The sequence below is a fragment of the Solea solea genome, chromosome 16 (genome assembly GCF_958295425.1).
Source record: "Solea solea chromosome 16, fSolSol10.1, whole genome shotgun sequence".
In the NCBI taxonomy this organism is placed as follows: domain Eukaryota; kingdom Metazoa; phylum Chordata; class Actinopteri; order Pleuronectiformes; family Soleidae; genus Solea; species Solea solea.
Genome location: NC_081149.1, coordinates 23835744 through 23852620, shown reverse-complemented (window position 1 = coordinate 23852620; position 16877 = coordinate 23835744). Strand labels below are relative to the sequence as shown.

Sequence of the window (16877 nt, the reverse complement as noted above, 5' to 3'; positions counted from 1 at the left end):
CGTTGCAAGGCTTCTGTTTATTTTTGGCATTTGCTCCGTATGGTGAGAATTAAAGTCATATCCCACAATGTTTTAACACCTTTCTATTTTTACAGATGTGCATCAGCAGGTTTTTCACTTCAAATGAGATGGTGTTTTATTTTGAAACGTATATGAGTAAATAAATACATTGATATTTAACTTAGCCAATATTATGCAATGTTTACATAAGAAGAAGAAGAACAAAAAATCAGTATTTCACAATTACAGTTGATAACTTAACTTTATTTATTGGTTTATGGGTTGTTGTATTTGATTTCTGGTGATCACCTAAAGCCACAGGTGTGCAGTGTGATCACAGTATTCATTACTAAAATCATGCCTTAAATTTTACTCCATTGACGAAGTGGAATGTAATTTAAAGTGGAATGTAAGACAGAAATCCAAATCAGAGGTGTAGATTGTGGCACATTCTTTATTGAAACTCTAAAAACTCCAAAACTTTCACCAGAACGATGCTCCTAAAGTGAAATGAACGTCATAACAATGAAGGCTTTGTGTTTTTAAGTCTTGAGCCCAGGCCAAGATGACCTGGATGATATCAGCATGACATCACTGAGGTTATTATTTTTATTTTCTTAGACTTGGGAGTAATTTCTCCAGAGTCTCGGGGGAGGTTACTCACATGTTTTCATAGACTGACAAGCGATTCTTGTGAACGCTAAACTAAATTCTATGTGCAAAATCTGGCAGAGTGCACCTTCTTAAAGTGACTCTGAAGTGTGGTGCTTATGTACATTTGGAGGTAATAGTGATAACGTGCCTAAATGTTTCTTGTTCTATCAGATATTCATCTGTTCATATATCTCATTGCAGAGAGGAATGCTGAACAGATGTAAGTTGTGCGTTTCTATGGCCCGAGGAACGTTCATTCTTGGCCTCAGAGTCCACACGTCTAATTCATCTGTGGCTCTTTACATTTCATTCTTCCATATCTTTCCATTTATCTTTTACTTCTTTCCAAATTTGGGATGACGGTCTGTGTTTTTTTTGGAGCGGGAACTCCAATTCCCTGGTCTTTGTGGGCGAGCACATCTGTACTCGGCGTGATGAACCAGCCGATCCTTGACGAGGTCAAATCTCGCCGCTCAGAATCGCATCCGATATCAAACGCAACCAAAGGATCTCTGACATTTAATCAGCACTCTTCTAATTTTATCACCACAGTGCAGATCGAGACAGAGATTTTTTTTTTGTGCTCATTTGTGAATTCACCCAGTAAAGGAGTTCACTGGAGATAATTGCCCATGTGCTTTAGTTCTGCAGCTCGGGTACATCAAAGGCCTTTTAAGCCACCAAGCAGATGTGAGGCAATGAGGTTGACCACCGTGTCATTAAACCCTCCTCCGTGGTTGTTGACAAGGGCCCGTGCCTCTTGAGACACAGCTACAGCACATCAAATCTCACACACACACACCATATCCTATCTTTATTGTGGTCAGCAGCTGTGATTTATACAGATGTGATTTGTTTCTTTTTACACAAACCCGAACAGTGCACACGCTGGACCTGCTCCCGCGCTGGCGTGAAAGTGCTCACCACATCGTCAGCGCTTGTTGTTGTTCTGCGTGGAGGACGAGATCCAAGGGGGATTTAGGGTTTGGAGCAGCGGGGGGGGGGGAACGAAGGAGCGTGCAGGCGCTCGCCGCTCACTGTGGCAAGACAGTGTTTTTTTTCTCAGTCAAATTTGTCCCTTCAAGTGATACGAATGTGGACTTAAACACTGACGGTGTAGTGATGACAGTGATGGAGACTTCAGGAACATTAATGACGGGGTCCTTGAGTTCGTCTGGGAGCCAGTGATGTAGAGGGAGACGGGAGTAGAAAGGGCTCGTAGGAATTCCCAGTGAACTCGTCTCCCCTGCCACCATCGCCACCACCCCAACCCAATCCCCCCCATACCCTTTGGCCTTCACCCAGTCTCTAATGCGATTAGTATGGGACTATAGGAGCAGGGAGACGGCTGCGCTGGCATGGGAGCGAGGTGTTGCTGGGCTCAGAGGCATAGGTGGGGATGGGGGGGTAATGCATTGGGGTTGGCACTCTCATGAAGTACACTCACACACACAATGTGTGAGATGCAAGCACCAAGGAGTGTTGGCAGCCCAACATGGGCAGCTGGGGGGCCTAGATGGGATAGGATTGGGGGGTCGGTGGTCGGGGTGGGGGGCAGGGGCAGTGTGTGTCAAACTGGCACAACTAAGAGGAGAGAACGGGCTTCTAATACAAATCAAGGACATTTAGTAATGGATGTACGTCTGACAGAGAGGGCTTTGTGTTTGGTGATCTGGCTCAACCAACCGCTCCCCTCTCACACCTCACACATGCAGTCTAGACCGTCGTAAGGGCTGAGGTTTGCTTAGATATATGGACTGTAGCTGCCACTAGAGCTGACCAATTAATCATTTTTGAATTGAAATGCTTTCTATCACAGTGAGTGCATTTTATTTGTTAGATGATTGGTTGGAAGTTAGAAGCGGTTGTCAATGAGGTCGTCTTTTTCACGTTTAGAATCAGTTTCATAGTGAAGATTGAATTGAGGCTTCAGAAAGTTGATGTAGACCTACTAAACTTTATTTTCTTAAATGTGATGTTTAATGTAGTATCCATTATTTTATGTCAAACCATTTGGGTTATGGTTTTAAAGGCAAAAGTAAGTGTTGTTCTTTTGTAAATGAAGAAAACACGATGTTAAAGTCTTTGGCCACAATTAGATTTGTTGTTTCAACAGTGTTATTCTTCCTCAGACACCACATTGACATCCATTCAGTTTCATTATCCCTAAACGTAACCTAACCGCAGTTCACATTTTACCCCGAAACTTAATCATTTCCTCCGAAATGAGGTCCTGCCTCATTGGGACCAGGTTTTGGTCTCCATGAGGACTACTCATCCTGTCAAGGTTAGTGTCTATGGCAGAAAAAAGATCCTGCAGTGTGAGACAGGTTAGACATATGATATGAATGTACAGCTTAATCCTCTGTTGTGTCACAAACAGCTTTACTATGTGAACGTCCAGGCGAGCACATGTTAACGCAGCTGAATCGAGACGTTCAGCGAACTCTTTCTTTTTACTGGCTACATAGAAGCACTTTTAAAATGTCACATTTGCATTTACCTCGTGGTTCTCTCCAGGTGCTGACGTGTGTTTAAGTCTGAATGTTGCTGACATATATGATGTAGTCTCTGAGTGTTCACATATGAGCGTAAAGCTCCGCTGTAAAGCTGTATGGATTTACTGGAGTGGTCGTAAAACATTATGAGCAACGCGCCATTAATGTGAAATCTGCTTTTTGTTTGAAACGGCGGCATTCCTTTCATGTACAACATTTTAAAAGCAGGTTTGGAGTGTTATCGTTTCCAGTTGTGACGCAATGTTGCTGCTATCACGCATTAATGACCTCATACATCTCCTCCATCTATAACAACGCTCTCCACCTCTACCCGTCTCTCTGTGTTTTACTCTAACGCCAGCGTCTCTGTTCGTAGGGAGCCCCCGTGCGTCTGCCTCGGCCCTGCACTTCCCGTCTCCCTCCATCATCCAGCAGTCTAGCCCCTACTTCACCCACCCAACCATCCGCTACCACCACCACCCTGGACAGGACCCCCTGAAGGAATTTGTGCAGTTTGTCTGTGCTGATGGCTCGGGGCAGGCCGCTGGACAGGTAAGGCTCGCCACCGGGGAGGAGGAGGAGGAGGAGGAGGAGCATCAGTTACAGCTTTGTGTAACAATGTGTCATTTATATAGAGAGTGTCAGCTGTGAGTGACTTGGAACGGTTCAATGCCGCGTTCCTGTGTCCAATATCACAACCTTCGATATAGAGCTGAAACAATTAATCGATGAATCGATTATTAATCAATTACTAAATTAATGGTCAACTAATTTGATAATTGATTAATGGGTTCAAAGCAAGATTTTCGATAGTTTAAGCTTCTTAAATGTGAGTATTTTCTTCATTTCTTTAATGATAACAAAGAAATCATTAAAGGTGAATCATTTTGGTTTGTGGACAAAACAAGACATTTGAGAACATCATCGTTTCCAGGTTTGACGAACACAGATCAACATTTTTTAAGGTTATCTGATATTTTATGGACCAAACGATTCATCGATTAATCGAGAAAATAATCAACAGATGAATCGATTATGAAAATAATCCTTAGTTGCAGCTCTACTTCAATATCTACCGGTGTCAGTATCAGTCCGATGCGGTTGTTTTTACATTTTTTGAAGTACTAACACATTTGTGTTGCATTTTCACAGTTCTCCAAATTCTAACCCTATTCCTTGTAACGTAGAAAAGCAAACGACAATAACACGACTCCGTCTGATCCAGTGAGTGTAACCAGCGTCAGACTGATACTGATACTGAGTATTGTATCGGCTCATTCTTAGTTGTGACAGTGTAACAGCATATGAAGCTTATGAAAGGCATATGGAAAGTTTATGAAACACACAAACCACTTACAAAGAAACAAGTATAGTAAAGACCTATATGTCTATTACAGTTCATGGAAATATAAACAATTTCTAGATCTATTTTAGTGTTTTTCCACATTCATGATAGAGAAATACACAACACGACACAAGGGAAGACACCAGGCGTTTGTTCCTGCAGCTCGTCTACAGATCTGTGTATCGTCTTGTCTATGTCATTTTGCTGTGTGCTGTTTCAGACCCTGTCGTCCCCCCCCCCCCCCCCCCCCTCCCTCCTTCCCCCTTTATCTTTTTTTCTTTTTGCTCCACCCAACCCCTCAGAAGTGACAACCATAAGCACGAGGGCGAATCAGTCACGGCCCACTTCCGTCCAGCATCCCTGTCCCGTGTTGTGTCATCGTGTTTTCTGTCCCCCCCCCCATCTCTAGTTGTTATGATTTTAGTTTGGAGTTTGGTGCTGGTATCGTCGGTTGGTGTTGTGATTGTGTAGACAAGTCTTCTCCCATGGTTTTGATTTCTTGCCATCTTCAGGACAAACCCAGTCAATAATTTGCTCACTCCTCTCCTCCACACCTCCTCCACCCACCACGGACCATCCTCCTGGAACCTGTCACTTCCAGCTCCCACTCCTATCAGTCCCTGTGGTGATTATTATTTTTCACACCTCCATGAAAGATGCCGTCCACATATATCATCCCTTTGGTTGTTGTTTCCCACCACCTCCTCTCCTTCCTTCAACCATTGCCTCCTCCCCCTTCCGTCATGGATATTTTTTTGGACTCGGCTTCCCCAGCTACGTCCTCCTTATTTTTTTCATTCCGTGTCTGCGGATTGTCGCATGTCGCCCTCCTGACCCTATTTGTATTGTCTGCAGCCAAACGGGAGCGGCCAGAGCAAAATGCCAGGCTCCTTCTTGCTGCCTCCACCTCCCCCAGTGGCCCGCCCAGTGCCCCTCCCCATGCCCGACTCTAAACCCAACAGCACGCCCCCTGACGGCGGACTCTCCTCGCCCGCATCTCCGTGTAAGTGACCCCGCAGAGACTGTTCTCACAATCAAACCAACAACTAAAAATTTGAACTCCCCTACTCTCTCCAGAGAAAAGACCCGCCCCCCCCTCCGTGTTCCTCCTCCAACTTCGTGCCATCATTGTTCCTGTGTTTCCAACGTCCCGCCTTCCTTAACCTTAAGGAAGGCAGCACAGAACATACAGTGGAGTGTCAGTAGAGTAGACCAAGGCCAACAGAATGGACCGCTGTGGTGCTGATCAGGGTTCTGTATTAGGCCCCATCAGTCTCTGCCTTGTCTGGAGTGGAAGTCGTGTCACTGCCCCAGTTCTTCTCCCTCTAAATCCTCCGTTCTTCTCCTTTACTGCCGGACTCATCAGCACCTCTTGCTGAGAAACTTGAAAAGACTCGATGCTTTCTTGTGACGGGCACAAATTTAGGGCAGTTAATTTACATGGACTCCAAAACATCCCAGTAAAAAAAAAAATCAGTTTTAGCGAGACGTGTTTTTGGTTTGGCTGATTTGAGCGTCTTGGTGATAATTGTTTGGTTTGTTTTGCAGAAGTGTGTATGTGAGGTGTAGGAGTGACGTCAGTCCTTCTAACAACATTATTGGTCTTCCTCACCTGTGATTAAAGGGGCACTGGATGGAGCACTTTGTTTTTTTGTTTTGTTTTTAGCTTTCCTTCAAGTTTAGTGTTTTCGTTTGACCCCCCAGTCAGCGTCTCCGAGTCTTTTATGTCTTATGTATGTTATTTCAGTCCTTAGAAACACACATAAAGTTGCCAACTTCCTGTCTCTCCTTCCTCTTCTTGTCCTTTCTCTCTTCCACACAGACTCACTCACATATGCATAAGTCTTCACACTGCGTCCTGAATCCCTCAGTGAGTTTCACAGTCTGGAGTCCGTAGGGTTCCTCAAACTGCCCTAAATTTGTCAGAGACTTTGATGCCAGTGGGTTTGAAATGTCCCCGGCTGATTCCCAATGTCAAGATTCTGGTGTGCTCAATCACAGCCGGCTGAGTGCGTCAACGAGACTCGATCCTCTGGGAGACCTAAGTTTGCTTACCATGTTTTGGCAGAACTACTCTGTGGAGTTTTGATGACCCAAATTGTATATTTATTCACTTTTTAAACATAGTAATCTACAACTGTAGACCATTGCATGTTAAAGCAACACTATAACATATCGGGGAAACAGAGTTTAATGAGCAGATTGATACCAGTCTTCTGTCGTCTCGGTAAACACAAAGCTGCAGTCAGCAGCTCTTTTGCTAAACTGAGGATAAAGACTGAATACGGGGGGAAAATACTGTAGCGCGCTTGGCTGTATCCAAAGATAACACATTTGTCCCAGTGTGTCTTTCTAGTCCTTGAAGATTGTTGAGGAATTTTGCAGCAGTGATTGTCTCCTCGTGTGCTGATGTCTGTTTTGCTCTTGTGTGTCTGTAGCATACTCCACGCCAGGCGCCACAGCTCCCAACAGGTTTGTCGGCATCGGATCACGGGACAACAACTTTCTGAACATCCCGCAGCAGACACAGGTAGGAGTCTGGGTCGACACACTGGCCACTTTAAAAAAAACTCTGGTTTCCATCACCTCCTCTCTCACCTGCACATTTTATACATGTGTATGTTACAGTACGTGTGTGTTTACCGTTTTTATTTGGCACATATGGAGTCTACCCTTCAGGCTGCACTCTTCTCCGCCTTTTCCACTCCTTGCTACCTTCCCCCCCCCACCACCTCCCATTTTCTAACTCATTTTAGTTTCTCCTCCTCCCTCCCTCCATCTGATTCCTTCTGCCTCTGTGCTTTACTTTCTCCTTCTTCCACCTTCTTCATTCCTCCTCTCCGCTGCTCTGTGCCTTGTTCATATGCCTCCTCCATTACCACCAGTACTTTTCTCATTAGTGTCCAACCACACCCGCCTGGAGCCAGCTCAGCTCTGCTCCGCTCAGCTCCACTCAGCTCTGCTCCTCGACACATGGAAACCATCTAAAACTGCTCTGCTGATCCCCTACCTCGTTTCTCTGTCCTCCGTTCTCTCACTTTTCCTCCCTTTCCATTTCCCCCCACTCCTGATCCTCATTATATTCTTTATTCCCTATAACCTACCAACTTTATTTTAGTATATGCAAGAAAAAAAAGAAAATGATGTGGAAACCTATGTTGTATGTGATTATTAAACACATTATCACAGAATTATGCCATTGATCTCGTCCGGAGAGGCTTTCCACACAGTTCCTGAACCTGGCAGCGGAGATTTGCTCCCATTGGTCACATTAGAATTATAGTGGCAGTGTTTTAGAATAATTAAAGTGACTTTGATTCAATGTTTCCTACACCCCAAAAGTGTTGAATGAGGGTGATGTCAAGGCTCGGTGCAGAACTTTCACAGTAAAGTGAAGAAATAATTTCTTTTAGGACTTTTGGCCTTTTTTTGGACTAGAAAACTGTTACGTTGAAACAGGAAATGATCACTTTTAAACAGTTGAGTGGACACATTATCTAAAACATCACCACATACGGCAACATTAAGTTTTAGCCGCGTTGGAGCTGAATGACCCCACACAGACCCGAATAAAAGCCTATGAACACGGGTATCTACATACTTCTTTAGTATGCTTTTCTTAAAAAGCTCATTGATGTTCAGGACTCAGAGGGACATAATGTCTAACGTGTGGTTTTAGCACTAATTGTTTGCATGTGCTCGTCAGAGTACGACACTAAAGATTAATGATCCACTAAAGAAAAAGAAAAAGATAGATTACTAAACAAAGCCCATGTCAGGAGTGAGTGTGCGGCGACTGCGGGACAGAACGCACAACCGCTCGTCCCGACATCAGTGGGCTCCGTGTGCCCTCCGGTGGTAAATGCTTGCTCCTGCATCCAGAGGCAACAGGAAACAAGATACCACCGGGGCAAATGGAGGGAACAGAGCGTCAGCGTTTCGGACCTTATAGAAGTCATGTCCCGGCAGTCTGGTTACCCCTGGCAACCAGACATGATGTCATAGCCGGTTGATCTTGAATTTGAGAAGGGGTTTGCTCGAGAGGGGGTGAGGGTGGAGGGAAGGAATGAAAAGAGGCTGATCACTGTCTGCTGCCAAGGGTTTAGTGGGAGTGTTCACAGGAGATAGATGGATTGTTTGTAAGAGCGTACACAGAAGAAGAGAGACGGAGAGTAACTAAGAAGGGAGAAGTTACAATGCCCTCAGCCTGCTGGGACAGTGCCCAGGGGAGTAGGGTAGCTGAGAAGGGCAGCAGGCAGAGGGGGGAGGAGGGTTAGGGGGATTCATGTGACCTGTTAAAGTCAAACAAAACAAAAGGCTGCTTCCCTGGAGGCTCAGAGTAGTTTCCAAGGCTTGACTTGTAGAATGTTGGCACATTAGCCCTGCAGTGCCAGACCCTGCAGGCCAAGCAGGGCGGCCAACAACAGCGACGCTGACCCAGTCATGCACCCGGCTCACGCTGAGAGGGAGAAACCCAACATGAAGATGGCACAAGTGATGAAGACAAGCCAGACTGCTCTCTCCCTGCTGCTGCTGCTGCTGCTGCTGCTGCTGCTGCTGCTGCTGCTGAGAGATGATCCTGTGCATACGTTGGTTCTAAGGAGTTGCCTGTTGTCTCTCTATCATGTTGAACCAGCCTGGCCATTCTCCTATGACCCCTCTGACGGCTGCTCACAGGATTTATTCTCTATAAATACTAGTGATGATTGTGTGTGAAAATCCCAGCAGATCAGTTGTTTAAAGTCACTTAAATCACATTTCCTCCTGACTCAGAAGCTCAATTTGAACTTGACCAAGTCTACATTGGCTGATTAGTTATTTAAACAGGTGTAACTAATGAAGTGTCATGGTGAGTGTAGCTCTTTGAAATGACAGTGTCTAATATTTCATATTTCCTTTATCGATTATTTAGTTTATTCTTTTTCTTGATTAATCTGTTAAAATCAAAACCAACCAAAACAAAGATATTCAGTTTCAGCAAAGAAATAAAGCTAAAATCACACCTTTTTTTTTTTATTACTAAACTGATTAACTGAATTAACTGAATGCCAAACTTATTGGCGATAGTAATTAATTAATAATTGATGAATCATTGCAGCCCTAGTTATTTATTTTTCAGTGATTCCCAAGAGGATGACTCCCCCTCGCCTCTATGAACCCTGGAACATGAATCTAACATCACCATGGTCTTTAATATTTGTCCTCAGAATTAAATCGTTTCCTAACGACCGCTGCTGACTGCTGGTGAATATGCTCAAGAAGATAAACTCTGCTTTGACTACTTTTCATTTTCTAGTAGCATCAGTGGGTCAGAATAGTAGGTAATGGTACATTAGAGCCGTCGGCACCGTGGACATTTCAGCATGTTGACATTAGTATTTAGGCCAAAGAAGCACTTTGCCAATGCACAGCCTCACAGAACTGCTAGTGTCGCTGTGCACTGTTTGTTTAGCTTGTTTAAACTCAGTTTGCTGAGAGAGAAGTGATGTTTTTCCAGTCAGTCAGTGTGTGTGTGTGTGTGTGGTGAAGCAGATTGCTCCGTGAATGTTATCGTACCCTTCAGTCAGGGCTACGTGTTTGAAAAGTGCTGCACTGGTGCAGTGTCAGGAACAATGCTCTTCTTGAAGATGTGCGTCCTGAGAGTCAAACATCTCCAGCAGCATCTGCTTTGATTTGTGTAATGTGTTCAGGCAGCACCTAAAAACACATGAAAGACGCTTAGAAGACGTGTTTTCTACCAACGTGTGAGTGCATTATCAGCACCGCATTAATACGTGGATGAAAAAGCAAGAAAAGCTTCATCTGATTCAGGAGCTTCTTAGTAGGAAATTCCAAAACGTGGACGTCTGATGCTGCATGTGAACGGAGTTGTTCCAGGCTTTGTTGCAGCCTGTTGAGTTAAATCCAACTGTGTTATCTTATCAATTCTACTTACTAAATCTTGACCTCTCTCTCCTTCTCTTTCAGTCTTGGTTCCTCTGACAAGATCTGTGTACAAACCAGCAACTAGAATTCTTTCTTTACAATTGGAAATGGCAAACAGAGAAACAACCCGCAGGACGATAACCGTCCTCCAAACCGACCCACCGACCGATCCTGACCGTATCGCTCACCTGATACAAAATAGAACCAAGCAACACAGGCAATCGCAGCAGACACTTTTAGAGGAACTCTGGACTCATTAACCCAATCAGAGAGAGGACCTGTTTTAAGCAAAGATGGATGAAAGGATGGACAAGGGGATGCCAGAATAGAGGAAGGAGTAAAGGGACAAACGGTAACGAGCAGGCGTCTCTCCTGAAAAAAAGAAAACCAGCACAACACGGCAGCAAACGCAGGAGGAACGTGAGGATGAGAGCGCGGTCCTCTCCACGCGAGGACGCGTCGTGTAACCAACGGCGAAACACAAAACGAAAATCAACTGTCCGCTTTAAAAATGAAAAGGTTTAACCCCCAACAGGAATCCACAGCCCGGGCCAAGACCCAATTAGGTTTCCAATGAAAGCTGCAGTCCATGCTCCTGTTACGTCTGTCATCGCCCCCAAACACAATCAGATTGACCAACATTTCTCCGTGTCTTTCTCTCGCCGTCTCTCTCTGAACGACCATTGACTCCACAAAGCCCCTTTTTACCTTTACTACTAACTAGAGAGAGAGAGACCATGCCAAAACATTTCTTGATCAAAGGTTGCACTACAAGACGAATCGATTAACACTAAACGATGTGCACTATTTACCCACAAGGCACGAGCGGTAAACCAGACTTTACCTGTCAAGTTCTAGAGAGGGAAAGAAAAAAAAAAGTCAAGGTATAAAATGCCTTCTTGTGTCCTCGACCCCCATCTTTCAGTTTGACAAATCATTGGCCTCCGCTCACGCTCGCATTTCCCCCGTACAACACACACACACACACACACACACACAACAATCTGTGCCATGACCACAGCATATGTACACACACACACACACACACACATTTGCCCAGTCACACCTTTTAGAGTGTAGTATTTGTAGGTGGTGGTGTTGTGTTACCATATTTTCTTTGTACATGCAAATAAGTAAAGTAAACTCTCTCTAAATTAGTCCAAACCAACACCACACACTGAAAACCAGTGTGTGTCCGTCATCACTGACAGTTTTCATGACCATAGACAGCAGCTATTGATTGATTCCCCCCCCCCCCCCCCCCCTTCTTTTTTTTTGCCCTCTTGTAATGTAGATGAATGATTTTGTTCTCTTGTGTGTGTTCTCTTATTTTGACTTTATTCCGTTTGGATTTGTACTATTTTATAAGTGTTTTATATTTGAATGACAGCACCTTACAGAGAAACACAGTAAGGAGTGGGATGTCAGGGTGGTTAAGCTTCCCCGGATCAAATAGCAGCTGCAAACACCGAAAGAAAAGGTTTCCAGGATTTTTTTGGGGGGGAAATACAGAGAAGATTGTGTCGATAGAGTAAATATGAAGCTACTTAACCCAGTTTTTTAAAAAATCTCTTTTTTTTTTAAGTGAATTTGAGTTAGCGTTCCAGACGCCACAACACTGCACTATGTTTTATCAAAAATAACTTTATAAATTGTCGCAGCTGCAGTTGTTTACATTTTTTTTTTTTGGCATTAAACACAACATAAACAGCACAAATTTTTTTACCAACGTTCTCATTGAACAGAAGAAAGAAAAAGCCGCCGCCCCATGTTTCCTGTAGCTTTTTGCTAGGCTAAGCTAAGCGTAGCTAGCGTCAGTCTTGTCTCGTGACAAAGTGTCAAACTTTGAACTTTTAACCGCGGTTTCATTTGGTTCTCAGTCGCAGACGAAGCCATCATGGGCCACATGTTACAACAATGCAGGGCTTTGACAATCACAGGAAGCTAATCAGAACCACAGAGGCTCCACCAGAAGCTGGACTGTGGCCTAGTGAACTATTTGAACCCGGTACAGCTGCTGATCGGTGGTGGTGGTGGTGATGGTGGTGGTGATGGGGTTATTTGAGCAGAAACAAAGGATGGAAGGTTGCTGAAGACGGGACCCAGAGTAAAAGCGAGCGCATGTCGCTCTTCTTTCTGTCTCCCTAAAGTTTACCCTGTTGTTTACACTCCCAGACGGGCCGCCGCTCCAAGAGCACAGCGAGCCACACTGTGGAGCAAAATGAATATGTGACATATCTGGCTGTTTTTCAGAGAGGAGGATCACACACGTGTGCCCGCTTTTAGCTTTTAGTTTAGTTTAGTTTAGTTTTTGTTAGGTGCACAGGGTCAGGTAAAGGATATGGGTTGCTATGGTAATTCCTCCCCCCCCCACTCCCCCCCATGCCCCCTACACACACACACCAGCACTCCCCCCTCGCTATTGTGAATGGACGAGCCCTTATAGATCAAAAGTGCACTAAAACAATCATGCCAGCCAAACCTTGTGATGATTTATTTTTTGTTTTTTCATGAGAATTAGAATAGATCAACCACCACTTTAGTATTTCAAGTCAGTGGATGTTGTGACGTCGTAGAGCACAGCAATCGCCACGTCTTTCTAACAAAAATCTAAATACAAACACATCCCCAGTTGCCCACGTGAATTCAAAGGGAAAGTCTTGAATCTAGACAATCTGAGGAGGCCTTTTTTAATGCTTTTTAATCATTCGCCCCAAACACGTTCAAACCCACGTATTATTTCCTGTCAAACGTTGATTATTATTATTTTTTTTTTTTAAATTCACCTCACCCACCCAACCTCACAAAATAACTGGACTGCCTGGCCATGTTCTTCACTGCAGGGAAAACACAACACAGTTGGCCCACAGCTGGCGACCATCTCATCATCTTGTAGAGAGACCTAGCTCCGCTGAGTGAGACGTAAACGATGGCTAAGGTGATTTCTTTTCTAATCTATGGAAGTGCCTCTGTATTCCCATTATGCAATTTGTCAAACATGAATTCAGGTTCTTTTTCTCACATATAAGCTATAGTGAAAGGTGGAAAAATTTATGTCAGGAGAGGAGAAAAAAAACAGCGACAGCTCACTAGATAATCGCAAGCATCTTTATATATAATACACATATATATTTATAGATATATACATTTTTTTATTTGCAAGATAAGCTCTGTGGCAGTCTAGTTATTTTTTGAAGCATGGCGTTCATCGCACAGTCATAGGATGCATCTCAGAAAACTGCTGATTTGAGCTAAAGCACCAGTCTCTACATCCACACTCGCGTGAAATGATGTTTTTAAAAAAAAAGACAAAAAAAAAGAAGAGGAAATCCACTGCAAACACAACAACAGAGACGTAGACAAACGATGAGGATGAAACACACACACACACACACACACACACACAAAAGGTCAGATTAGGTTTTGTTGTTTTCTTTCTTGTTTTGATGGGAAGTATTGTTCTTGAAACTAAATGATGTATGTTGATTGAGCCATGTGCAATGCCTTGGTAGAGGAATTGTTTTTGTTTGTTTGTCAGCGATTGTTTGAGGGTGTCACACAAAAAGAGGGAAAACCCTCTGTTTGTTTTTCTAAGTCCACGTGCTCTGGGACTCTAAACACACGAGCGCCCACAAACTAATCCCAGTCTTTAGGAACTTAGTAAGTTTGGGACGTAAAAAAAAAACAAAAAAAAACTCTTTTTATTTCCCTTTTTTGTTTTTGTTTTGTTTTTGTTTTTATTGCTTTTTTCAAGAAAAAAAAAAGATTAGTTTCCTCGTGATTTGCTTTGAAAACGTTTGGAGGGCTGAAGGAACAATTTTGCAACTCATAAAATATATATCACTATGAAAACTGGTGCTTTCGTAAAGAATAAAGTACATTCAGTCTCTATTATACATAAATAATAATAGCGAAAATAAGTGTTATCATAAAAAGCAAATTTTAGGAAGACATGCATTATTCTATTTCTCTTTTTTGTATTTACCGAGGGGGGAGGGGTTCATTGTATGAAAAGGTTGTTGTGACAAAAGGCATTTTTCCATCCCAACCTTTCCACCACAGCACAGGACGCGCTGTAGAGGGGAGAGAGAGCTCATTCAGACGCTTCTTTGAATCCACACTTGATCATCCTGATGTGGGACAAAGACAAGATCTCCCCCCCCTCCCCCCCTCCCCCTCTCTCTTTTTAAAAGAAAATCACAAAACAATAACATCTGGTCTGGAGAGAGATTTCTCTCTGGTTGGTTCAGCGAGAGGGACGTAAGCGGCCTCTGAGTGATGCTGTCGTCAGTTTAACCCCAAACCCCTCACTCACTTACTCACCCAACCACCCACCCACCCCCTCCTCCCTCCCTCCCTCCCGCCCTCCCCACTGTAAATGACTATAAATATGTGTTTGGTGATGTAGTGTGATAGACTCAGAGCATCTTAAAGGTTGTCCCTAAAAAAAGTGCCTTTTGTTCACAGATTCCATCTTGTAAAATCCTGAGTGCCCATCTCAAAAAGAAAAAGAAAAAGTCCCCTCCTTCATTCTCCTGTATCTCTCTCTCTCTCTCGCTCTCTCTCTTCCTCTTCTTCTTCTTCGAGCTTTTTAAAGCAGTATACATAGTACTAAAGGAAATTGGTGTGATTAGTTTCTCTTTTTATTGTTGAATAATTAAGAAAAGTTGAAAAAAAGACCAAAAAAAAAAAGATATTTTCTGTCTTGCTTCTCTTCCTCTTCCTGTATCTCGTCTTCTGTCTATCTTGGACACTGGAGTAGTCTGTAGCTGCGTAAACTTCTCCTTCCTTCCTTCCCTCCCTCCTTCTCTCCTTTCTCTGAACGGCGGGGTTTAAAAAAGAAAAAAAGAAAGAAAAAAAAAAAGAACTACGCAAAGATTTTTTTTTTGTTGTCTGAGCAGAATGCAGTTAGCTCACATGTTATTCTTGTCTGTACGCTTCACATTGTATTACCATACCCATCTTCTTCAGCTTCTCCATTCAACAGCTAATGTAAGTGAACAAGTTACACCACGGGGCTCTGGGCTGTGCTGAGGACACAGGCTGCGTCCGGGCTAATCCTTTCCCCCTGGGAGCGGAGCTCGGTGATAAAAGTTCCCGGGTGGACGGACGGACGACGCGTAAACACTCACGGGGACGTTTTTGGCGGGGGTTTTTTTTTTTAGACTGTGGCGAGGGAGTTGACCGGTTACGACTGCTCGATTAAAAGCAGCTTTTCTTTGTAATTCTTTTTGTTTCTGACTATTTATATATTTTTTTACGAATAATAATTGAATTTGGATTTAATTTTTGTCGTTGTTACTACAGTACGTACATCGAGACCTTCAATTCTATGATGATGCACCTTGTCTCGTGGGTTGAATGAGACCAGATATTTAAAATCTCAACAACAATAACAACAACACACACACAAAAAAAAAGGGAAAAATGAAAGTTAAAAATAACTGGAAGCACCTTATAAGCGGAGGGGTTCTGTCGCACAGAGACTGAGAGACTCACATTTAGCACAATCATTTAGAAAAAGTCGTCCATAGATATCGTTCCAAAAAACTTTCAAACTAGACTTTAAAAATTTAAATTTAAAGGAAAATTGTACATTTATATCTTTAAATATATATATGCACGTTTGAACTTTTCCAAAATAAAGCCAACAGCAGTATTAATCAGCCAAGCCTTGACAAGTGAACGCACCACACATGAGAAGCCATATCAGAGAGGAGCACAGAGTGTGTCTGTGTGTGTGTGTGTGTGTGTGTGTGTGTGTCCAGTCCGACCGTGGGTCCGAACCGTCCGCTCTCTCTCTCTCTCTCTCTTTAGAATCCTTTATTTGTTTTGAAGATGTTTTTGTAGGAACGCCGGGCCGTGTTTACTCCTGTGTGTGTGTGTGTGTGTGTGTGTGTGTGTGTGTGTGTGTGTGTGTAGACTGAGGCTCCTGGTCAACCCGTCGCCCTCACCTCTGACCTGTAAACCCCTCCCTCTCCTCCTCCTCCTCGTCCTCCTCCCGCAGAGCAGCGTCCCATCCTCAGCCACACCTCCCAGAGCCCATGGTGAAATGCATGTGTTAATTACAGTTTCTTTTCCATAATAATAATAATAATAAAAAACAGTTTGAGAAGATCAACACCTTTACTTGATTGAATAAAAGGAAGTTCTTGACTGTAACTCTGTCCCTGTCAGCTGTGGTTATTGTTATCGAAGCACGCGGCCCCTGTGACTGATACACGACTGCATGTGACATCACTGTGGTCACTACATGAATCTGAGGGGCCATGAGATCAACGACAAGGGAAAAAAATCATATTTATATGTCTAACTTTTGAATTTCAAACTTACTTTCACAATAGTTTCCTCTGAAATGTGGCATTAAAGCTGTCGTGTGTAACTTTTAAATATAAACTAATGTCAAATGAGTATTATTTTCATAATGGATGAATCTGTTCATTATTCTCTCCATG

General features: G+C 43.4%; 1 protein-coding gene across 15 annotated transcripts in view; it reads left to right on the top strand.

The window, feature by feature from the left end:
- The window catches only part of nfixb (nuclear factor I/Xb), a 143930-nt gene extending 127346 nt beyond the window's left edge, over positions 1-16584 (top strand). For 11 of the 15 annotated variants that reach the window (XM_058653158.1, XM_058653156.1, XM_058653162.1 and 8 more), the window contains 4 exons: positions 3529-3704; positions 5353-5500; positions 6936-7027; positions 10465-16584. In XM_058653158.1, coding sequence (XP_058509141.1) covers positions 3529-3704; positions 5353-5500; positions 6936-7027; positions 10465-10479 — 431 coding nt within the window. In that variant the 3' untranslated portion in view covers positions 10480-16584. The remainder of the gene's footprint in view (positions 1-3528; positions 3705-5352; positions 5501-6935; positions 7028-10464) is intronic. The other 4 variants (XM_058653169.1, XM_058653165.1, XM_058653167.1 and 1 more) reach the window with 1 other exon arrangement.
- Positions 16585-16877: the final 293 nt, after the last annotated feature.